The 23,950-nt window shown below is 42.1% G+C and overlaps 1 protein-coding gene across 1 annotated transcript; it reads left to right on the forward strand.

Moving 5' to 3' along the window:
- Positions 1 to 71: 71 nt before the first annotated feature.
- LOC103529209 (myosin-3) lies at positions 72 to 23,304 on the forward strand. Its single transcript, XM_008494631.2, has 39 exons — positions 72 to 275; positions 2,430 to 2,573; positions 2,660 to 2,816; positions 3,537 to 3,564; positions 3,646 to 3,754; positions 4,257 to 4,349; positions 4,664 to 4,727; positions 4,809 to 4,907; positions 6,233 to 6,336; positions 6,421 to 6,559; positions 7,107 to 7,225; positions 7,402 to 7,551; positions 7,993 to 8,163; positions 8,882 to 9,191; positions 9,306 to 9,382; positions 9,921 to 10,008; positions 10,100 to 10,217; positions 11,522 to 11,645; positions 11,736 to 11,872; positions 11,950 to 12,205; positions 12,373 to 12,615; positions 12,950 to 13,126; positions 13,207 to 13,352; positions 13,436 to 13,526; positions 13,896 to 14,285; positions 14,394 to 14,520; positions 15,521 to 15,639; positions 16,135 to 16,331; positions 16,553 to 16,736; positions 16,974 to 17,139; positions 17,729 to 17,853; positions 18,011 to 18,319; positions 18,405 to 18,608; positions 18,722 to 18,847; positions 19,851 to 20,021; positions 20,114 to 20,218; positions 20,296 to 20,391; positions 20,515 to 20,653; positions 23,228 to 23,304. Exons 1-39 carry the CDS (start codon positions 72 to 74, stop codon positions 23,302 to 23,304), a joined length of 5,883 nt encoding a protein of 1,960 aa, XP_008492853.2.
- The last annotated feature ends 646 nt before the right edge of the window (positions 23,305 to 23,950 follow it).

Below are 23,950 nucleotides of genomic sequence, written 5' to 3' on the forward strand. Positions count from 1 at the left end.
ATTCTGCTGAGCTCAACACTGCAGACTTTACAGGGGACCACCACAGCAGGGACTGTCTTTCAGCTTCAGCCATGAGCAGAGACCCTGGCATGGAAATTTTTGGTGAGGCTGCACCGTACCTACGTAAATCAGAGAAGGAGAGAATAGAAGCCCAGAATCAGCCATTTGATGCCAAAACCTACTGCTTTGTGGCTGACCCCGTGGTGGAATACACCAAAGGGAAGATCAAGGCTGCACAGGATGGGAAAATAACTGTGGAGACAGAGGATGGCAGGGTAAGTGCATTCTTCTGGGCCCTCCTCCCAACTCTGCTGGGGATCTGGTGTTTGCTGCTGTGGGTAAGGAGCACAGGTGAGAAATCTTTCCTGCCCAGCATCTGCTCTCTGACTGGGACCAGTACAGCTCCAGAGGAATGCATTGCTCTGGGTGCTGGGAGGAAATTATTCATTGGATAATTATTCTTTAGGTTTTGAAGGTCAGACAATGCTCTGAAACAAGTTGGGTTGTAGTCTTGCCAGCCTTAGCAAGTCTGTGCTTTTAACCCGTTCTCATATCCACTTATAAATTCCTTCCTTTAGTGGTAAGAGAGCAGGCAGCTACTTTGAAAATCCTCTTTGCATGGGAAATTATTATCAGTGACACTGGATGTACTTTCCTAGAGGGGCCTCCAAGGTGTTAATCTTGCAAAACTGCTGAAATGTCTTAGCAGCTTGTGGCCTGATAACTTCTGTAAGAATAGCTGCAGCAGCCCAAAGAATCACCTCAATCAACATCTTGATAGTAAGCACTACCAGATTTTTAGAAATGAAAGAAATACAGAATAAATCAGTCATCCCTTAGGTCATCCCCAGCCTTTAGCAGTCACAGGTATGTGACCAAGCAGAGGCTGCAGCAGGTACTGTGTAAAAGGACCTGCTTTCCTGGGGCTGTCTTTTTCACATCCATTTAAGCTTTTTGCCTCCATAGTGTCCTAGGGGAAAGATTTTCAGAGTTAAAAATTGGAGTAGTTGTACAGTGCTTCCTTTTTCTTCTATAAGCAGCCTGGTAATTTCTGCTTATTTTCTCACAAGGAGAAAAACTGAATAATCCTTCCTTGTTATGTCCATGTTTGTCTGCCATTCTGACTGGGCAAACAGCAGAAGTATTTTTGTTTCACTCGCAAATCCAAATCAAGTAACACTCTTCTCATACAAAAGCTGTTTCATACCTGTTACCATCTTTATTTCTCTTTTCTAGATAAATTCTATTACATCTGTAGCCTTTCTAAGAGGTGTGATCACTGATGAAAGTGTGAATGAACAGATGGACACATCCTACATAGCACTCTTCTTTTTTCCCTTTTTTTCTCAGTATTCTAGATCCTCTCTTCTGATCACTGAACTGACATTATCTTAGAAACCTCTCTAGTGACTCCCAGATAATGTCCTGTCAGTGATAGTTAATGTACCATCTCTTATTCTATACTGAGACTTCCCATGAATCCTCATTACTCAAGTGTTTGAACCCCTTACAAAGGTATGTAGGGACGCATATCCAAAAGTTGCTTTTGAAATCTGTGCCTTTAATTCTTCCATTCTCAAAAGAAGGCCAAGATCATTCCACTAGTCAGGACTTGAGCTTGAAGTTAGGGTACTATCTTTCCAAATCAACTATAGTGGCACTAACACTGTTTACTCCTTGGACTGGAAGAGTCAGCTTGGACCAGTCCATGGGAGCAGCAATTACAGCTTAAAAACAACGGAAAAATGGCAAAAGCCATCTGGACAAACGGCAACAGGATTTTCAAACTCTTTCATGGTTTAGTGTGGTCATCGGTGTACAGAAGCTTTTCTGCACATCTTTTCCCTCTCCTGCCATATCCTCAGGCTCCAGCTGTGCAGCAGGATCATTGCCCACAGTGTGAGCCTAGGAGACAGTGCTATTTGGCAGGGTAGAGCCTTTGTGGGATTAGGAATGGCAGCAGGCAGGAGTGGCAAGAATCTGTTCCAAGGCAGGATTTGTTGTTGAAAGATTTTGTGCTGTTGGTGTCCTGTCTCCCCAGCACTGTGCAGTGTGGATCCTGAAGGCTGGAAGGCTGCCCAGCAGTTGTCCCCAGAGACTACAGCCACAACCAGCAGTGACCTGGAGAACAAAGCAGCAATAATGTGTAGAAAGATCAGGTCCAGCAAAAATTGTGTCTGTGTTGTAGCAATTCCAGGACAGTAAATTCACATCCTGTAAATTTGGCAATGTTGTAGGGCTCCTGGCTGGCTGGACTGTCTGTCCTGTTATAACCATGTCTTGTTTTGCACATCTAAGCAGGAAGAAAAATCTGAATTAGAGCAGTCTTACAGATGTGATCACTTCTCTGTGTTTGTGTCTCTGAGTGTACACATAGAAGGAGCATTGAAAGTTGCTGGATCAAGATTAACTCTTTTTCTGAATTACAGATGGTTTCTGTCAAACCTGATGATGTATATGCCATGAACCCACCTAAGTTTGACAGAATTGAGGATGTGGCCATGTTGATCCACCTGCATGAACCCGCTGTCCTCTACAACCTCAAGGACCGCTACAGCTCCTGGATGATCTATGTAAGTTTCCTCTCATGGCAAATGAGAAAATCCAGCTGCCAGGACATGGAATTCAGTGTCTCTTCTGTGCTGTTCTTTCCTCACAGACCTACTCGGGTCTCTTCTGTATCACTGTCAACCCCTACAAGTGGCTGCCTGTGTACAACCCAGAGGTGGTGTTGGCCTACCGAGGCAAGAAGCGCCAGGAGGCCCCTCCACACATCTTCTCCATCTCTGACAATGCCTATCAGTTCATGCTCACTGGTGAGATTTCCTTTTCTGACCAGTTACAAGTGTGTTATTCTCTTAGAGTGCTACCCCAATTCCTGGTTCGGGGTCATGTTGCAAATTATCTCCTTGAGCTCCCAGCTATTGCACTGTGGAATTAGATGGGCCAATTTTATGTCTGGGTGATGCAAAACCAGCTACAGACTGTTTTCCCTGTTTCCTGAAATTGTTTTGTTTTAATTTTCTTTTTTGGTTTTGCTTTGGGTTTTTCTGAAGTGCTTTGCTGTTGTTTGAAGTGATGATGAAATTATTTATATTTCTCATCTAAGCAGTAGGATAACAGGAACCACTGCAAAGAGCAGTTGTAATTGGATAGGCCACAATGTCTGGTCAGCACACCAGCATTTGGCTTCAGGAAGCAACAGGTAAGTTCAGAACAGAGATGGAAGAAGTATTTTCACCAAAATACATAGTTTTAGTTTGAATCAAATCCTGTTTCTTTTTAAATAGTAACAAAGTTAAAGAATGGTAAAGACAGAAGCAAAGAGGAGAATGCATGATGGACCAAAGGTGGAGCAGAAAAAGAGCAGTACAGAGAGGGAAAAACAAGAGGAGAAAAACATTGTGCATCTTTTCACACATCTCTTTGCAGAGATTTTGTTTCCTTCCCTCAGTGGACACCAGGTTACAGGTTGCCTGAGAACCAGCACTTTTTCCTACAGCTTCTCTGACTGCACTTATTTTTCCCTTTGACAGATCGTGAGAATCAGTCTATCCTAATCACGTAAGTACATCTGTCATGTTGAATATTGTCTCCAACCAAACACAGGCAGACAATTCCTCACTCTGTTCTGTCTTTCCATAGTGGAGAATCTGGTGCAGGGAAGACTGTGAACACGAAACGTGTCATCCAGTACTTTGCAACAATTGCAGCAAGTGGGGACCTGGCCAAGAAGAAGGAGACCTGGATGAAGGTGTGAGGAAGAAAGGCTTGGCAGAGGGGCCGTTCAGGATGTTAGGAATTTTTGCCTGTGGACAGCACTGGTGACAAACATTTGCCTAAAATTATGAAATATCTTTTATTAGTCTCAGCCACTCTCAGAAGTCAGTGAGAAGAGGGGCTGACCACAGGAAACATCAGCCAGCAGGGATGCCTCTGTCACTGTAGCTTCGCCAGAACAGAAATCAGGTCTTGGGGGATTGATGTCCAGGAAGAAATAAAAGCTCCAGTTTCTTCACTTTTCTGTCCCCATGGCTGAGAGATGAGAGCTCTGGCCATGGGGTAAAAAGTGAATTATTTACCATTTAGACACAGTGCTGGTTTATGGCACTGGAGCTGAGAAGATGCTGTAGTAATGCTGTGCAGCTGAAATGAAGGGCACGTAGTTGCACAAGTACTAAGGAGAGCTGCAGTGTAGTCACTTCTTTTGGCATAGTCCATGATATTTTTCAATAAATATTCAAATATTTATGCAGGGTACACTCGAGGATCAAATCATCAGCACTAACCCACTTCTGGAGGCCTTTGGGAATGCCAAGACTGTGAGAAATGACAACTCCTCACGCTTTGTGAGTCATTATGTTTCTCTCTGCCTTCCTGCATTTCTGGCCCTGTTTCCATGCTTGTTCCTTGTGAGGCACTGGGCTAGGAGTAATGTTCTTGCTGACAAATTTCTTGGTTGTTTGTCAGACGCTGATGTGTTCACAGCTATTTCATGCTCAACAGTTTGCTGTAACAAACTGTTCCCCTTTATCTATCTCTTAATAGCTAAGATAACCGAGATTGATTCATAGATACTGTCACTGAGACTCAAGAGGGAAGACCACACTGTATGTTACCCTGAGCATGCTGCACTGACCACCTTCCTTTGTCTGATTGTCAGGGTAAATTTATCCGTATTCATTTTGGTACATCTGGAAAACTGGCTTCTGGGGACATTGAGACCTGTGAGTAAATGAGGGGGATTTACTGCTTTACTGTAATGTGAAGAAGAGCTTGAAAAATTGATATATGTATATGTATTACAGACTTGTTGGAAAAGTCAAGAGTCACTTTCCAGCTGAAAGCTGAGAGAAGTTACCACATCTTCTACCAGATCCTTTCCAATAAGAAGCCTCAACTGCTTGGTAAGGACAGGCATCTCCTGGTGACATTTTACAGAGAAACCAGTGTGGAAAGCTCCTTCCTAAATATCCCAGCTCAGTGACAGAGGGTCCAGTGGCACCTGCTGGCCTTGTACCATGTGTCACAAGCACCAGCTTCCCTTTCAGTAGATGCCTGGAGCTGTGCAGAGCACTAAGGCTCTGACCATGTGCTTATTTATGTCACCTGCATGCTAGCAGTGATGGTGGCTGGGTGACCAAATTTGGACACAGCACTTCTATCATTGTGTAATGTTTTGCACTAGGGGTTACTGAGCCTCCAATTTATCTTCTCTGGGAGTGTTCTAAGGCAAACTGTGTTGAGGTGAGGTGCCTTACTCTGCCTTACACCCTGATGCTCTTGCTGATGTGGAAAGTTCATTGTATCTGGCCCAGGTCCTGTGTATGATCGTCAACAGAGAGGTGAGAAATTCCCTGGGTGCAGCATGGTCAGATGTCCTCATCTACAAACTGAACTCTGCCTCATATACTAGAAGTTTTTTCCCATTTTTCCCCTTCTCATATCCATGACGTAGCCTACCCATGCCCAGCATCTATCCCAAAGCCTTTTGTGACACACTCAGCCTCCTTCTGCTCTTCCCATCCTTCCCTACTACCCACTGGACAGTTCCCAAAGTGAAGCTCCTACACCCATTGTCCCACTACATGCTCTCCCAACCTTTACTTCCTCCCTCTTCCCTTCCCAGAGAGACTGCTGTAAGCCAGGAGTCTGCACGTCTGTACAAGGACACAGATTTATCTTCCATGTCTGGAGGGCTTCCTTTCCTTCACACTGCTCAGTACCGCTGCACACCTGCACACCCATGCTTCTCCTCTTACTCTGCCACAGGACTCAGGACTGAAAATGAGTTGTGAATTTTGGCCTTGATTAGATAGAAATACACACATTTTTGTTACTTATGTGCACGAGCACCCAACTCCAGTGGGTGAGAGGGGCACTGGGGCTGGATTAGTGTATGGAATGTATGAGGATAACCATGTATGAGTCTTACCTAAAGGTACCTTTCTTAAAAGCTGTTTCTTTGGTTGGTCCTTGTTCATGGTCTGCCATTGCTGAATGTTCAGCTCCCAGTTCACTGTGTATCAAACTGGTAGGACTGAGAACCTGACCAGAACTCTCTGCTTGTCCAGTGGAAAGCAGATGAATGGCTTTGTTCTGTCTGTCATGTTCCTTAATAGTAAACCAAGAGTCTGGGAATACAAAAGGCAAAAGCCTGTGAAACCTTGCTGAGCCATTATCCCATTTTCATTACCAGGATCTGGCTCTCATTCCTATTTTTGCCTTTCAGAGATGCTCCTCATCACAACCAACCCATATGACTACTCCTTCATCAGCCAAGGGGAGGTTTCAGTGGCCAGCATTGATGACCAGGAAGAGCTTGTTGCCACAGATGTGAGTACTTTTAGCAAGGAGAGACTATCACCATCACCATGCCCATCACCACCATTACAATCAGCTGATCTATCCTCTCTGCAGGCAGCCATTGACATTTTGGGCTTCAGCCCAGATGAGAGAACAGGAATTTACAAATTGACAGGGGCAATTTTGCACTATGGGAACATGAAGTTTAAGCAGAAACCACGTGAGGAGCAGGCAGAGCCAGATGGCACAGAAGGTAATCCCTTTATGGATTGTAGAGTTGTATTTCCAACTGGTTTAATACAATTTTTCAATAATAATGCAAGGAGTCTTCTGGAAAAGAAGCAGTTGTTCCTTGATGAACATAAAAAGGAGGTTCAACCTTCAACTTACCATCTCCTGTGCATTCACTTTCTGTATCCACTTTATTTCCGATGGCTCTGCTGAAAGAACTTGTGCATGGGACATGTTACTGTAGTGTTTGCCAGCTTCTGGTACCACGTCCAAACTTGTTCTGCTTGGATGACACTATGGACAAGTGGTTGGAAGGGAAAACCACTGTCATTCCATCACCAATGCAGCCACTGTTTTTACCACACCTCTTGGGGCTGCTGTAGCCACTCAGTCATGAAGACCAGCCCCACAAGGCTGTTTGGAAAAGTAAATGAGAATGTTAATCAAGCTTTGTGGGTAGGGTAAGCCAACCATTTTGCCAGGTTTCAGAGTGAGCTCTGGCTGGCTACAAAACATTGTCTGTCCCAGCTGAGAAGACAGTCTTTCAGCTTCTTAGTCTTGTTTTTCAGAAGCTGACAAAGCAGCATACCTGATGGGCCTGAACTCAGCAGACTTGCTGAAGGCTTTGTGCTATCCTCGGGTGAAAGTGGGAAATGAATATGTTGTGAAGGGCCAAACGGTGGATCAGGTGAGTGTCAGGGAGCAGCAGGGACTGTCCTTTCCCTATGAGACAGGAGTGGAGGCAGGTCACGACTATTAGTGCTCTTTGTGGGCTGATAGTGTCTGTGCATGCTGGAGGGGTGTTTTATTCATGTGATGCACTAGCAATGCCCTGACCTAGCTGTGTGAACCATCTCCCTGCAGGTGTACCAGGCGGTGAATGCCATTTCCAAATCAGTCTATGAAAAACTCTTCCTATGGATGGTGATGCGCATCAACCAACAGCTGGATACAAAGCTGCCAAGACAACACTTTATTGGGGTCTTAGACATTGCTGGCTTTGAGATTTTTGAGGTCTGGTTTTACATAGCACTCTCAGACTTCTATCTGTCTTTAAAAAGTTTGTTGTTGTTGCCTGTCTTATCTGATCTCTCCTCCACCTCACCTCAGTGTAGCCCTCAAGAATGGGCCAAATCTCTCTGAAGCTGCTTCTGCCTTTGTAGATTCAACACCCACTTTGTAAGAGAAAATAAATGGCAGAAGCATAGCTAGCCATCAAGCTGCTGTTTCCCTCCCCGCAGATCTGTATTTAGTGACTCCAGAACATCACCAATGCAGGCTACATCAACCATGTGCTGCACAGCATTTCTCTAAGCCTGGACCACCCATGAAATATCCTTTATACTAGTATCAAAACCCTTCAGGAATAGTTTGGCTGACCTTGCCTTGACATTTCTATGAAATAAATTGCTTGGTGTCAGTTTAACAGTATTAACACATTTACTCAAATATTAGTTCAACAGCTTTGAGCAGCTGTGCATCAACTTCACCAATGAGAAACTGCAACAGTTCTTCAACCACCACATGTTCGTGCTGGAGCAGGATGAGTACAAGAAGGAAGGAATTGAATGGGAGTTCATTGACTTTGGGATGGACCTGGCTGCCTGCATTGAGCTTATAGAAAAGGTGAGTTTCTTACACAGCTTGTGTAACTACACAAGTCAGATCTGGAGGGGTTCTCATGAGTGGTTGCATCGAATGCTCTCAGTGCACTCTGTGAAGACTCCATGTCTCCTTATCTTCTCCCTCCCTTTAGACATAATCCTTAATTATTCACTGACTGGAAACTTATTCTACCTTCTAAGAAGATGTTTTTTTTTCCTTCCTTCCTGCCTGCCTTCCTAATCACTGTAAACTGTCACTTCATTGTCATATCTAGCCTAGTTGTCTTCTGTCTGTATATTGGTTCCTCTTCAGCTTTTCATCTCAGTTAAATTAAATATAGAAAGCCTCATATTTGCTTTCTTTTTGCTCCTTCTCAATAAGAAGTCTGCTCCATATCCCAAAAAGTTACTGTGTAGTGAAATGAGAAAATCAGATGTTGCTAATTATGAGGTGGGAGGTGTGAGCTTGTGTTAGGCCCACCTGTGCCCAATTAGGGCTGACCCCAGCTGCACATGAGCAGGATTGGGGTGCCAATAAAAGGTGAGCTTCCGAAGTTCAAAACCCTATTTATGAAAATCTGGTGCTTTTGAATATCTTGCCAGTTGTTCACAAAAAGTCTTGCTTGCCTCTTCCATCCAAGCTAATTCTTTATAAAATGCCTCCAATAATTTAATTTTTTCATTGTATATTATTATAACTTAAATTGATCTTATTTGAAAGTGCTTTTTTTTCTATCCAGCCCATGGGCATCTTCTCCATCCTGGAAGAGGAGTGCATGTTCCCCAAGGCAACAGACACTTCTTTCAAGAACAAGCTCTATGACCAGCATCTGGGCAAGTCCAACAACTTCCAGAAACCCAAGCCTGCCAAAGGCAAGGCTGAGGCCCACTTCTCCCTGGTGCACTATGCTGGCACAGTGGACTACAACATCACTGGCTGGCTGGAGAAGAACAAGGACCCTCTGAATGAAACTGTTGTGGGACTGTATCAGAAATCATCTATGAAAATTTTATGCAATCTTTATGCCACGTTTGCTTTCATGGATGAAGGTAATCTCAGAGGATTGTCTCCTGTCTGGTGTCTCCAATTGTAATCACCTGACTTGAATTAGAGTTGAGACAGTATTCATGCTCTATTTATTAGACTGTCATCTCATTTTCCAGATGCGGGTGGTGGTATTAAGAAGAGAGGAACCAAGAAAAAGGGCTCTTCCTTCCAAACTGTCTCTGTACTCTTTCGGGTAGGTTTGTTCTCTGGCACAGCATGAGTCAGCTACAGAAAATACTGAGAAGTCATCTCTGTGTGCACTAGGTCATCATTCCCACTTTCTCTATTGCTATATGATACTGTGGAAAGTTGCCTTTGGCTTTTGGTGAAGGCTAATTTGAATTTTACTTTGCTGGTGAGGTCCAGTGGTTGAGAGGAAAAGTCATGTGCTTTGATCAAGTTGTATCCAAAAGCTACAGGGTGCTGAGGGGCAGTCAGTATGGGCACCACAAAATACCTTTTGCATCTCATTAATGCTCCTGTGGTACATCCATATCCAGGGGCCATCCAGGAACAGGCTCAGCCCTTCCTGGCAACATGAGTGCAACATCTACCTGGCTGTGATGTGGGCCATACTCAGAGTATGAGATGATAACAAAAGCTATCCTGAAGAGCAGATAACTGTTGATGTCATGAAAATTTTATTTTCCATCAGAGTCAAATCAAACTGAGAATATTTGCATTATGACTTGAAGTAGTATAGAGGTAATAAATGATCTATGTTTTTACAGGAAAATCTAAATAAGCTGATGTCCAACTTGCGAACAACGCATCCTCATTTTGTGCGTTGTATCGTTCCCAATGAAACTAAGACCCCAGGTAATTCATAAAATACAGAGTAGAAGTTGTCAGAAAAACTAATTCACTAATTCTTGAGAAATAAGTATTTCCCCATGTTGCTCTGTCATAGGTCTGATGGATCACAAGCTTGTTCTGCACCAGCTGAGATGTAATGGTGTTCTGGAGGGCATTCGAATCTGCAGGAAAGGATTTCCTAACAAGATATTATATGGGGATTTTAAACAAAGGTCTGTAATAACATTCTTGTGTTTATACTGAGCCAAGTTCATTAGAGAGAAGAGCCCTGCTAAACAAGTCAACAAGTTGTTAGGAAAAGATTATATCAACATTTAACAGCTATGTAAAGTATGAACACATATCAGGTAGAAGGGTCTGTGTGAGCAGTGCCCATCCAAATGCCTTTCTGAATACTGTATGCCAAAGCCTATTTTCACTTCATTCACACTCAGCTGAATACTTGGGGATTCTTTGCTTAAATTTTCAAATTTTACACAAGCATCTTTCAGCAAAAATATGGAGTGTGGTTTATACCACATCCTGTATTTAATCACTATCTAGTATAAGTGTGAAGAATGTTGTTGAAATGATTCTAACCAGAATAGTTTTACTGAAAGGAGATTTTATTAAACCTGATGACACTTCTTCATGAACTACATTAACAAACCAGACTTTAGCAGGACATGTAAACTAGTTCAATGTGACACTCTCATCTTTTACAGGACTAACGTTTCTAAATACTCACATTTTCACAGCATCTTGCCTATATTTATATATAGACTAAAAATAACCATCTGAAGAATTATAATTCAGGAAGTGCCATGGAATTAACACATTTAATGAGGGGTTGCTAAATTTAGGGCAACACAACCAGGATAAGCTGTTGTATTTGAACAAAGACAAATGTATGGTCAGGTCTCTAAGAACAAAGTACAGCACACTCACAAGATGGAACAGGATCTCACCACCCCCATGAGGAAGAACTTCTTCCTAACACTCAATCTAAATCTCCCCTCCTCTAGTTTGAATCCATTCCCCCAGTCCTATCACTCCCTGACATCCTAAAAAGTCCCTCCCCAGCTTTCTTGTAGCCCCCTTCAGATACTGGAAGATCACAATAAGGTCTTCTTGGAGCCTTTTCCTTTCCAGACTGATTAACCCCAACTCTCTGTCTGTCCTCATAGGAGAGATTCAAGTATATGAAGTATACCTTTTCGACAGTGAGAGTGAATGACTTACCTGGGGTTGTCTCAGGGTGTAAGTGAGCTGTCCCCCTGGATCAGTGTAAATGATTGTGGCACAGATGAGCAGAGTTTAAGTCCAGGCAACAGACCATCCATGCCCTCAGTCTCAGGAAGCGCTGTAACACCTGCTAGAATTTTGCAAGCTGACCTGCTTCTTACTGGTTTGATATTTAAGGCTGGAGGTGTAAGTCAGACTCAGCCTTTGTATCTGCAAAGTGACAGCTGTTCTTGTGGCATTCTGTACACTAAAGTGACACCAAAAGTAACGTTTTTTTCCTTTCTTTTGTCAGATACCTCCTTTTGAATGCTGGTGTTATCCCAGAAGGACAGTTTATTGACAGCAAGAAGGCGTGTGAAAAGTTGCTGTCTTCCATTGAGATAGATCACACGCAGTACAAATTTGGACACACTAAGGTAAGAATTTAGTTTGTCATACCATGAGAAATCATTCCTTACATTAAAATATAAGCCCAGCAATGACTGATCTCTGTTCTTTCATTGCAGGTGTTCTTCAAGGCAGGTTTGCTGGGTGTCCTGGAAGAGATGCGAGATGATTGTTTAGGAAGAATGCTCACACGGACACAGGCCTTGTGCAGGGGATACCTCAGGAGAATTGAACTGCAGAGAATGTTAGACCGAAGGTGTGTGTCTTTTCTGAGGTCTGGTTTCTCAAAGCTGTGCTTTTTTTCACAGTACTGATGAATCACTTTGGTTTCAGGGAATCCATCTTCTGCATCCAGTACAACATCCGTGCATTCATGAAAGTCAAGCATTGGCCCTGGATGAAGCTGTACTTCAAGATAAAACCACTCTTAAAAAGTGTGGTAAGTGAGAAAGTAATGGCCATGATGAAGGAAGAGTTTGAGAGAACAAAAGAAGAACTGACTAAATCAGAAAGGAAGAGGAAAGAGCTGGAAGAAAGAATGGTGACTCTGGTGCAAGAGAAAAAGGACTTGCAGCTGCGAGTACAGAGTGTATGTAATTCAAATCCATTTTTGACTCAGTTTTCTCGGAGTGTTCAGGAAGGGGCTGAATGGAAATTCTGTTATTTCATGTTTCAGTTGCTGAATGAGCAGGTGATTTCTGCATGTGCCAGTTCCAGTGTGTGACAATGAAAACTTTTTTTTTTTTCTATAAAAAGGAAAATGAAAATTTGGCTGATGCTGAAGAAGGATGTGGCCAGCTGATCAAAGCAAAATTTCAGCTGGAAGCAAGAATAAAGGAGGCAATGGAAAAACTGGAGTATGAAGAGGAGATAAATGCTGATCTGACAGTCAGCAAGAGGAAACTGGAGGATGAATGCTCTGAGCTAAAGAATGATATTGATGAACTTGAGATAACATTGGCCAAGGCTGAAAAGGAGAAGCATGCCACAGAAAACAAGGTACTTTTTATTTCTGCCTGTTTAATAATAGTTGCTCTGGATGTACAGGTATAGTCCACTTGAACAATAACACAGTGTTGTACAGGGAAATCAAGTTAATTAAACTCAGTCACTTGTGCAGGAAAATCAATGCATAAGAGTACAACAAAGCATTGAAAAGAAAGCTCAGAATTGTTTTGTGACTTCAGTAGGGTTGATACATAAGCAGGGAGATTATATAGTTTGACCATATAATGGAATTAGTCTGCCCATGTGTTGTTTGCCTTTGCGTAATCAGTAGCCTATATAAAAGCCAGAATTATTAGTGACCTTTAAGTATTTTGCCTTACAATAGGTTAAAAATCTAACTGAAGAAATGACAAGTTTGGATGAGTCTACTATGAAGTTAGTCAAGGAGCAGAAGGCCCTCAAAGAAGCCCACCAGCAGGCACTGGATGAACTGCAGCTTGAGGAGGAAAAAGTTAATGCCCTCACCAAAGCCAGAATCAAGTTGGAGCAACAAGTGAACCATGTGAGCACCTTCAGTGCAAGATGAAGGGACATATTCTTCACTTGTTCCACCAGTCATCTTTATATGTGTTTATGTTACAGGTTGAAGAATCTTTAGAACAGGAAAGAAAAGTTTGTATGGATCTTGAAAGAGCAAACAGAAAGCTGGAAGGAGACTTCAAACTTGCCCAGGAAACCATTGTGGCTCTAGAGAATGATAAACAACATTTAGATGAAAAATTAAGGAAGTATGGGAAAAAACATACTGAGAAATTTAGTTTCCTTTTAAACAGGATATTTTTTTATTATTAAAAGAACATTTTCTTCACAGGAAAGACTACGAATTTAACAAGATGCAAAATCTAATTGAGGAACAACAGAATTCTGTTACTGAGTTGCAGAAGAAGATCAGAGAATTGCAGGCAAGAGACTTCACATAACCACTTCATCATTACTGTTTGCTTGTTTAAAGTGTAGCAGCATAAATAATGCTTGTTCACATTTGGTAACTGATGAAATCTCTGATTTGGTCACAGTGGTTTCCCTGATAAATTTTGTAATAATGTTCTCCATACAAAAGCTGTGATCTAAAGTTAGCAGGAGCTGATTCATGGGTTATTTCCTGCTGCTAAGCCTTCACCTACAATAGCAAAAGAGTAAAATGCAAAGGGATATTTTGCTTATAGTCTTTGAAAAATGAGCTTGGGTACTATGGCAAATACACTTTAACCTAAGCATTGGTTTTTCTTTTCCCTTATTAATTCCTTATGTGCTGTTTCCTCAACATACAGGCATGTGTAACGGAGCTGGAAGAGGAGACCATGAATGAGAAAGCTACAAGGGCAAAAGCAGAGAAGCACTGTGACGAGTTGGCTGCTGAACTCGAGGAAATCAGGGGAAGACTTGAAGAAGCAGGAGGAGCCACCTCAGCTCAGATTGAGATGAACAAGAAGCGTGAGGCAGAATTTCAGAAGATGCGCCGTGACCTGGAAGAGGCCACGCTGCAGCACGAAGCCACGGCTGCCGCCCTGCGGAAGAAGCACGCAGACAGCACGGCTGAGCTTGGGGAGCAGATTGACAACCTGCAACGGGTGAAGCAGAAGCTGGAGAAGGAGAAGAGTGAGCTGAAGATGGAGATTGATGACCTGGCCCGTAGAACAGAGACGATTACCAAGTCCAAGGTGTTTCTTCATAAGTGAAATACTTGAATTGGCAATATTTCTGTCTGGTGGGAATTCAATGCAATTCAAAGATGCATACCCAGATTCCAATTTGTTACTCCCTTTCAGGCTATTCTGGAAAAAGTTTACCACACCCTGCAAGACCAGGTGAGAGAGATGAAAGCCAAATTTGAGGAAAAACAGAGAAATATGAATGAGATAATTATACAAAAATCCCAGCTCCAGACAGAGTCTGGTAAGTAAGGCACAAAGGTGTGCTGATGGGATATTGTTTTCTCCTCACTAGCAGAGAGACCCTCAGACATGGGGCATTTTTAGAATCTGCTTTAAGCGTTTATGAAAGTAGGAATGAAATATGTAAATTGATTAACCTTTGTGCTACACCAGCTTGTAGCCAGGTTAAGCATCTTGCACCAAAGGATGATGATGATGATGATGGCCTTAAGTCAAATTGCCCATCGGATTGGTCATGGCAAAACCAGCCCTGGCAGCACTGACATTGGTCCATAAGCTGAGAGATGCTGGTGAATCACTCAGTTATGGGTAGGACAAAATACCACATGACAGCCACCCAATCCTGGTGGAGCACAGGTAACTCTGATCCTTTGGCATCAGCAACAGTGAATAAGGTTCCTGTTAGCACTGGGTGCTCAAACACACTGCACTATGTATTGCAAACTTTGCATATATATATATTGCAAACTATAGTGTGTGGGAAAAATATATATGAAGGCTGGAAAAAAGTACTGAAACTCACCTGGAGTCAGTTGTGAAGATGGTACAGAACATTACTAAGTATTATGAATTTGGTTTAGGAGAAAAGAAAGAAGAGGGGGGGAAAAAGGGAAATTCCCTACATGGGCCAAGCAGGACCAACCAAGTGGTTAAGGCTGACAGAATTGTGTGTTAAGCATGGCATGCTGAATGAACAGTCAAACTTGTGATTAAGGAAGAATGCAAGTAACATCAGAGGAGATAGAATAGATTGATGTTGGAGGAGGCTCTATCTGTTTCATAATTTCCTTACTAAACCCTGCGTTACTCTAAAGATGATATTTTGAAAAAATATATGCAATGAGAATTGTAGAACAAGAATGGTGTAAGAATGTATATAAGGGTAACAACTGATGGATGACATTGTATGATTCCTCTTGTCTGTTAGTGACTATTATTTATACATTAATGTTTTCAGGATGCTTAAGCTGGCCAGTACTTGAAACATTCTCTTGTCACAGGTGAACTAAGTCGTCATCTCAGAGAAAAAGAAACCATAACATTGCAGCTGTCCAGAAGCAAGCAGGCAATTACACAGCAAATAGAAGAATTTAAAAGTCAGCTAGAGGAAGAGATCAAGGTATGTGATCACATTCTAGGGCTTCAAAATGTATCAGAGCCTCAGTTCTATTCAAAACCACTTTTAAAAAATGGTAATTATTGTTGCTCACAGTCTAACACAATAAAATTACTGTGCAGAGTGTGTTCAGGGAGCACTGAGTGTTTTGCTAAGGTAAGTATCTGATATGCTAAAAAAAGTGGCTTCACTTTTGGTTAATTTTTTTGCATATTTTTTTACCTTTGAAGGTATGGTCTACATGATTTCTTTTGCTTCTCTAGCCCCAGGATAGAAAAGCTGCAGCGTATGCCAAGATGAGGGCATCACTCTTGATCTTTTTCAGTGCTAGATCTAAGAAACATTTGTTGGACCTGAAGATAGCTGCCTTGGCACTTATAAACCTCTGGCCTTTGTCTTCTGCCCAAGCTGCAGTAACTATATTTTTAGTGTGCAGGTCATGGGATCACCTGCTGGTCACAGCTAGCGTAAAGACATGATATTATCATTAATTTTTAGGCCAAGAACTCCATGGCCCACGCCCTGCAGTCTGCTCGCCACGACTGTGACTTGCTGCGGGAACAGTACGAGGAGGAGCAGGAGGCCAAGGGGGAGCTGCAGCGTGCCCTGTCCAAGGCCAACAGTGAAGTGGCCCAGTGGAGAACCAAATATGAGACGGATGCTATTCAGCGCACAGAGGAGCTGGAGGAGGCCAAGTATGCAGTAGATGAGATGAACAGTCCAGGCGTTTTATATTGTGCAGAAAAAAGACCTACTTTTAGTAGCTTGACCTATATTATTTTATTACATATACACTTTTTTTTTTGCATATACATTAATTTAAAAAAGCCCAGCTTGCACTATTCTACTTATTAAATAATGTACGTGATACATTATTTTCTTGAATCATATGCTTGTTTCATTTGTATTCCTTCAGGAAAAAACTCTCTCAGCATCTCCAGGAAGCAGAGAAGCAGGCAGAGATTGTGAATTCAAAGTGTGCATCCTTGGAGAAGATGAAGTTGAAGTTGCAAGTGGAGGTGGAAGATCTGACATTGGACATAGAGAAAGCAAATACACTGGCAGCAGTCCTTGACAAGAAACAGCAGAACTTTGATAAGGTGATAAGTGAGCACAGCTTCTTTTAAGCCTAACCTTTCTAGAAGGCCAAACTAATATTTCATGCTGAAGTCAATACTGAAATCAAGTGAAATTAACATTTATAAGCTACTCTAAAACATGGCAATAGGAATTTGTCTTGATTTCAGAGACTGCAGTATTTGTCTAGTACAGAAAGTAGCCACAAAGAAAATATCATTTTTGGTACTTGTAGGAAATTAAACATGATGTCTTTTTAGGTTGTGGCAGAATGGAAGGGAAAGTATGTGGAGAAACAGCTGGAGCGGGAAGCGCTCTCTAAGGAATTGAGCTCACTGAACACAGAGATTTTCAAAGTAAAAAGTGCCTATGAGGAAACCTTAGATAAACTTGAAGCAATTAAACAGGAAAACAAGACACTGAAGCGTAAGTGTTTGGCTCTGGTTTGCCATTAGCTGTTCAGTGCCACCACTACAAGGCATGTTCTACAGGCATGCTGGTGTTTGTTCGACATACGCCTAATTGCAGGACTGTGTCATTGCTTTTTTCTCCTTTTTAATGGAGAATATAACTATCTCACCAAAAGGTGTCAGGCAAGTTTGTAAGGTGCCTAAGCTAATAAATCAAATGCGCTAGCTCTCCACTATCTGCTGCAGGGATGTAAGATCAAGGGCATTTACGTGGCACTACCAGGTGAAGGTGGTGCCCTCAAGAGGGTGTGCAGCTTGTGAAAGGGAATTTTACAGATAGATACACTGTGAAGAAACAATGACAAGACCTGTAGAGTTATGCTGATGGCTTCTCCAGAGGCATAAACCCATGCTGGTGTCTTCCAGGATCTCTGTAAGGAGGACTATGAAACCATATTATGGCACACTATATGAGTTGGATGTATCTGTTTTTCTCAGTACAAACATAGATGATCATGAACACATGTAGGGATGTTTATACACATATGTAGGTATGCAAAAGAGGTGTTGATCACAGGCTTAGACTGATGTCATTCTTATCTTAGAGGAAAAAACAGATCTGACTGAACAAATTACTGAAAATGGCAAAATGATCAGAGACCTTGACAAAGCCAAAAAGCAAGTAGAAGTAGAAAAATCTGAGCTGAGGACAGCTTTGGAAGAGGCAGAGGTGAGTTAATTTAAATACTATTGGAAAAAGCTCTATTCTCTCTCCTGGGCAGTGGCTGCATGCAAAGTTAACTGCCACAAACCATGGGAATCTGTGTGAAGTCACTAACATCACAGTAATTACTTTCTCCCTTCATTTTTCCCCTTTTCTTTGAAAGGCAGCTCTTGAGCATGAAGAGGCCAAAATCCTTGGTGTCAACTTAGAAATGAGTCAGATTAAATCAGAAATCAACAGAAAGATTACTGAGAAGGATGAGGAGATCATCCAGTTAAAAAAGAGCCATCAAAGGACTGTGGAGATGATGCAGAGTGTTCTGGATGCTGAGATCAGGAGCAGGAATGAATCCTTAAGGCTGAAGAAGAAAATGGAGGGAGACCTGAATGAAATGGAGATCCAGCTGAGCCATGCCAACTGCCAGGCTGCTGAGGCACAGAAACACCTGCACAACATACAGGGAGTTCTCAAGGTCTTGATTCACCTTTTGGGTTGATTTAGATTTAAGCACAGTATCTGAGAAATTCATTAGGACAAAACTGGCTCTTCATGTTTAGGACAAGCAGCTGCACTTGGATGATGCTCTAAGGACACAGGAGGACCTGAAGGAGCAGGTGACCATGGTGGAGCGCAGAGCAAACCTGCTGCAGGCTGAAGTTGAGGAGCTACGGGCAGCCCTGGAGCAGACAGAGCGGTCAAGGAAATTGGCTGAGCAGGAGCTTCTGGATGCCACTGAACGTGTGCAGCTCCTCCATACCCAGGTAGTTTGCTTTGGGATACAGAGATTCACAGAGTAAGAACAAATAGTAATTCATGGTCTCTGTGTAATGAGCACAAATAGAGCAGCTCAAAACCTCTCTTTCCTCCTTTGCAGAACACCAGCCTTTTTAATACAAACAAGAAGCTTGACGCTGATATGGCTCAAATCCAGACTGAGATGGAAGATACTACCAATGCATCAAAAAGTGCTGAAGAAAGAGCAAAGAAGGCAACCACAGATGTGAGGATGTTACTGTGCTTTTCTCTTTGAATTTTCAGGGCTTCCCAAGAGCACTGTACTAGCTGTTAATGTAAATCCTCTTGTTGCAAGTTGGACAACAGACCAGTCTGCGGGCCTGCTTGAAGAGACTGTGTCAGAGGACACAGGGAACTTGTTCTACAGACAGATGAGTTATTGGGGCTGCTGTCATCATCAGGAACTAAGTCCACATTGAGTCAGTCTGAACCAAATAACTTTCTCCAGTGCTGCATAAAAATGTACACCAGAAAAAAAATATTGCAGTATTGAAACCAGGAAAGTGTTTAATGTATTTAAATATTTATCTTTTCCAAATCCTATTTAGGAACTCTTCAAATGAGAATTATGAACTACCATTCAAAATCAGTGCTATATCCTCATATGCAAGTCTAGTGAAGCTCAACTGGGCAATAGGGCTGGTTGAACCCAACCTGCTAATGACTTTTGATGCATAGGATCAAAACAAAATCTTAACAGTTAATAACATTTTTTGAAGTTAAAATAGAACAAAAATGTCTCTAGCTTCTCTGGAAAAGAATAAAAGAAGTAAAATAGATAACTTTAATGTGTGAATAGAACAGGAATAGAGCCTTACAATTTAAATACACACACACACGAATGTAAAATTTCTAATGTAATTATTTTGTCACATTTTTCAATTTAGACTTATTTTGCTGCACAAAAAAAGATTGAATTTTCCATTATTTGCACCTGGGTGTCAAGAGGGGTCACAGTAATGATCATTCAGTAGGACAGGGCATTTACCTTTTCTGTCATTCCAAGTGCTGCATCTGCATCAAGGCAGATAAAAATCTCCCATCCTTTTTTCCTCTTGTTTGCTAAAATGTTTCTGTCACTACCATGTCACTGAAAAAAATGAAGCAGGAAACGCAATGGCAGGAACAGTGAGCAGGAAGAAGGAATAATACAGCATATACTGGTCTTTGATGTTCTTCCAGTTTCTTGTGTCATTGTCTGTTCCAAGGCAGCCATGATGGCAGAAGAGCTGAAGAAGGAGCAGGATACCAGTGCCCACCTGGAGAGGATGAAGAAGAACCTGGACCAGACAGTGAAGGATCTGCAGCTTCGTCTGGATGAGGCTGAGCAGTTGGCTCTGAAGGGAGGCAAGAAGCAAATCCAGAAGCTGGAGGCCAGGGTGGGTATTAGCACTGAACATGGGTGTCCAAAATACCTTTGTTCTCTGAGTCTTGTGTGAGGGCACAAGCCAATTGTTGATTGATTCACCAGATCCGAGAGTTAGAAGTTGTACTAGAAGAAGAACATAAACAGTCAGCAGAAGCTATCAAAAACATCCACAAATATGAACGGCGTATCAAAGAGCTAACTTTCCAGGTGGGTATATATAAAAAGTAATTCTGCTGTAGTTTTTTTCTCCCAAGCATGTATAATTGCACATTCACTTTCCACAGAATGAAGAACACAGGAAGAATATGATGAGGTTACAAGATCTGGTAGATAAACTGCAGATGAAAATCAAATCTTACAAAAGACAAGCTGAGGAAGCTGTGAGTCAGTAAACTGAAGCTTATACTTGTTTACCATTTTCTAGGACTGTTAATTTAAAAGTTTGCTCTGTACTCCAACATGTTGTCTCATGGTTTTTAGTTTCTTTTGTTTTGATGTTTCAGGATGAACAAGCCAGTACCAATCTCTCCAAATTCAGAAAAGCTCAGCATAAGCTAGAAGAGGCTGAGGAAAGGGCAGATATTGCTGAAAGTCAAGTAAACAAGCTCATAGCTAAAGCCCAAGAAATCCCTTTCCACAAAGGTAAGCCTTTATTGCAGAATGTATGTGTGCAGTTTTTACTCCATCATTCAGAAAGGGCAGTTGTGAAAGGAAGGGACTGCAAAGATAGGCTGAGAAAGCGAGGGTTGTTCAAACTGAAAAACAGAAGGCACTAATAAGACCTTATTCTGGCCTTTCAATATATAAGGAAGTTTATAAAAGAGACAAGGAATTTTTACAAGGGCTTTGTGTGATAGGACAAGGGGCAATGGCTTTAAAATGAAAGAGGGTAGGTTTAGGTTTGACATAAGGAAGAAATTTTTTATGATGAAGAGGGTTGTCCAGAGTTTTGGGTACTTTATCACCTGAAGTGTTCAAGCCCAGGTTCAGCTGGGTTTTGAGCAACCTGATCTAGTGAAAGATGTCCCTCTCTCTATCAGCAGGTTTGGAACTAGATGATCTTTGAAGATTCCTTCCAATTCAAACCATTCTGTGATACTGTGACTCTGGCTTTTCAGGCTCTGGTGCCAAGCATGAGCCTTCTGGCTAGTTTCATCACTTTAGTTTCAGATTTAAGAAACAGCCTCAGACAGTGAAAGAAAATAAGAGCCAGCCTAACTCTGAACATTCCTAAAATAACCTTCCTGTGAGCCTTAGGAAGAATTAATGTTCTGAAAGATAAATACACAGCAGTACTGTGTCCTTAGTTGAGGTTTCCAGGTAGCTGTCTCCAACTCAAGACTGTTTGGTACAAGATCTAGAGTCTATTTTTCCTAGTGTGACACCTTCTGACTGCACTAGTCTAGATCTGTTTGCAGTTGGAGGTAATGCCCTCAGTCCACATTTTGGAAAGATTACTAGTTCTAGTGCACATGTCCAAGGAATTGAGAACCTTGGCTCCAGGCTGCCTTCTGCTTACCCACAGCATCCTCTTACTCGTACAGCATTTTAAGTCTAGAACTAATGCTATGGAGGACATGCTACCTCATGAAGGCTCTGGCCTGAGATTTAACAGACAATGTTTGTGCTGCCACAGGTTGGTGTGCAACTTTGAGTGAGTCACTTTAATGCCACACTCCAGTAAAAGGCTTTGACTTCTCAGTCCTTGTCAGAGTGCCTTGCCAAGACCCCAGAGGAATCATAGGGAAGGCTGAGTCTGGGTTCCTGAGTGGTGTATCAAGACATGGGAGAACCTTATAGCAGGAATGCTGCTGCTTCAATTGAATTGAAAGCCTAGACAGGGGCAAGATTTCAGATATCTTTGACTGGGTATCTCCAGGTAAAGGCAAGTTGAACATGCTGACTATGGGCAACTCTCTCAGCAATATGTTGTAGGTTTAGATCCTGCTTTGAGGTGCCTGATACTGTGTGGTGTATATGGACTGTGGGCACTTGCCATGAATTTTTGGAGGCCTAAAAATTAAGCATTGAAATGACTAAACCTTTTAATAGATACAATGGACTGATACATCCTTCTACTCCCTTCCAAGCTTTACCTTCACTTCTGTAAATGCTGGGATGCCCTTTGTCCCAGAGGATGGAGGTGTGGGTAAATTCACCACTGCAATGGTAAAGTGGCACTTTAAAAAAGCCAACAAATACATTTCTCAGTTTTGGTTCATCTGTCCTACAGCATGGCATTTTATAGTCTTAAGGGTTAGACACTGATGCATTGATTTGGGCTCCACTTGCACATCCTAGCTGGACAGTGATGATTTTAGGGACCAAAAGACTCATCTTGACATGTGTAGACTAAAGAAAGCCTCTCCTTTCAGGTGGTGTTAAGAAGTGAATCATGAACTTCCTCTGGATAACCAGAACTTACACAAAGTATCGTACAAGCTGTAGATTTATAGCAGCTAGAGCTGTAAAACTTCCATTTGTGTATGGGTATCAGCATTCTTTCTCACTCTGCTGCTGTACCAGTTTCAATAAAGTAGATATCTGAAACTTCATGGTCCAAATGTTGATGTTCACATGACAGTAATTTTCATTCTAAGTTAAGCATAGTCAAAACTGTGGGTTCAAGTGTTACTGTTGTTATGATCATGTTTGAACAATTTTGTCCTGACCTTCAGATCAGGTGTTTGACAGGCTTCCTCCATACCTGCTGCTTGAAAGCTGATATTCTGACCTTGTTAAATGAAGCTAAGAATAAACCACTGTATGTAGAACTAAGTTTACATCGTTTGACTACTACATCAAACATGTAAACGTGAACAAAAATTACAGTGTTTATGCTGAGTTTCACTGCTGTATCACTGCATGGGAGAACAAGACTGGTCTAGCCTGTGAACTCACAGCCAGCTGTATGTATTAATTTTCAAGTGTTTCTAAACTCCTTGTAGCCAAACTTCACTTCAGAAAATTGGCCCATTTATGAGCAATCAGTGCTGCAGCTCTGAGCAGGTGAGGATTTTAACTTAGGTGTTTCATTTACTTGTTATGTTGGAAATAGTTATCAAATGGTCTGTAATATTAGCAGCAAAGTCTGAGTAGCTTCTTGAAGCTTATCTTCCCAGTAGCAATGGGCACCATAATTCTGCTTGGTCTTTCCCAAAGAGAAGTAGGTGTTCAGCTACATTGTGTTGATGTGTGGTACTATTGAAACTGCAGGATCTCGGGTATTGAGACAACCACTGGTGAAGAAGGTTGAGGAGACAACCAGCAGCACAGAAAGGGCAAGAGAGTGAATGTGATACCTTTGTGCAGACATCCCACTGCACATTCCAGAATATGAATTAATTTGTACATAGCACAAGATGCTGGGCCAAATAGAATGCTCACACTGTTGGGAAGTTCCAGCTGACTGCTTCATGTCTCTGTGCCTAGGAAAGGATCCCAACTTATTTGGCTCCAGGACACAGCCACATCAGTGCTCAGGAAGCAGTCTAGTCTGCTTCTGCTGTCAGCAACATGGATGAGAGAGGAGAAACTCAAGATGTTCTGTCATTCTTGTCTGGAAAAGAGTGATGGGCATCACCTCTCTCTGTTTTACACTACAAAGTTAAAACCAGCAGACACTTGTTCCTACCACTACACCTTTGGAGGTTTCACCTTGGTTCTGTGTTAGACTCCCATTTTTAAAAACTTTTCTTCATCCAGTGCACTTGTACTCCTTGACAGAGTCAGGGTGCCCCTACTATCATGGTCAGTGTATTTGTCTCCTCCTTAGTGCTGAAACATTACCTGTATATGAACTGCTACTCTTAGATGGCAGATTTGTTTCTTCCACTACAATGAAATTGTCAGGAGCTTTAATCACCTGGCAGCAACTCTATCTGGTCAACAGTTCACCTGTATGCAGCACTGCTCTGTACCACATTGCCCTAAGCTCCC

The sequence above is a fragment of the Calypte anna genome, chromosome 18, assembly GCF_003957555.1.
Source record: "Calypte anna isolate BGI_N300 chromosome 18, bCalAnn1_v1.p, whole genome shotgun sequence".
Classification (NCBI taxonomy): domain Eukaryota; kingdom Metazoa; phylum Chordata; class Aves; order Apodiformes; family Trochilidae; genus Calypte; species Calypte anna.

What these genes read in the sequence shown, in the direction of transcription:
- LOC103529209 (XM_008494631.2), top strand. Translation starts at nt 72, where the DNA reads ATGAGCAGAGACCCTGGCATGGAAATTTTTGGTGAGGCTGCACCGTAC. An exon ending in AGAAGGAGACCTGGATGAAG is followed by an intron (nt 3,755 to 4,256) that starts GTGTGAGGAAGA and finishes ATATTTATGCAG; the next exon opens with GGTACACTCGAGGATCAAAT. An exon ending in CAATGAAACTAAGACCCCAG is followed by an intron (nt 10,009 to 10,099) that starts GTAATTCATAAA and finishes GCTCTGTCATAG; the next exon opens with GTCTGATGGATCACAAGCTT.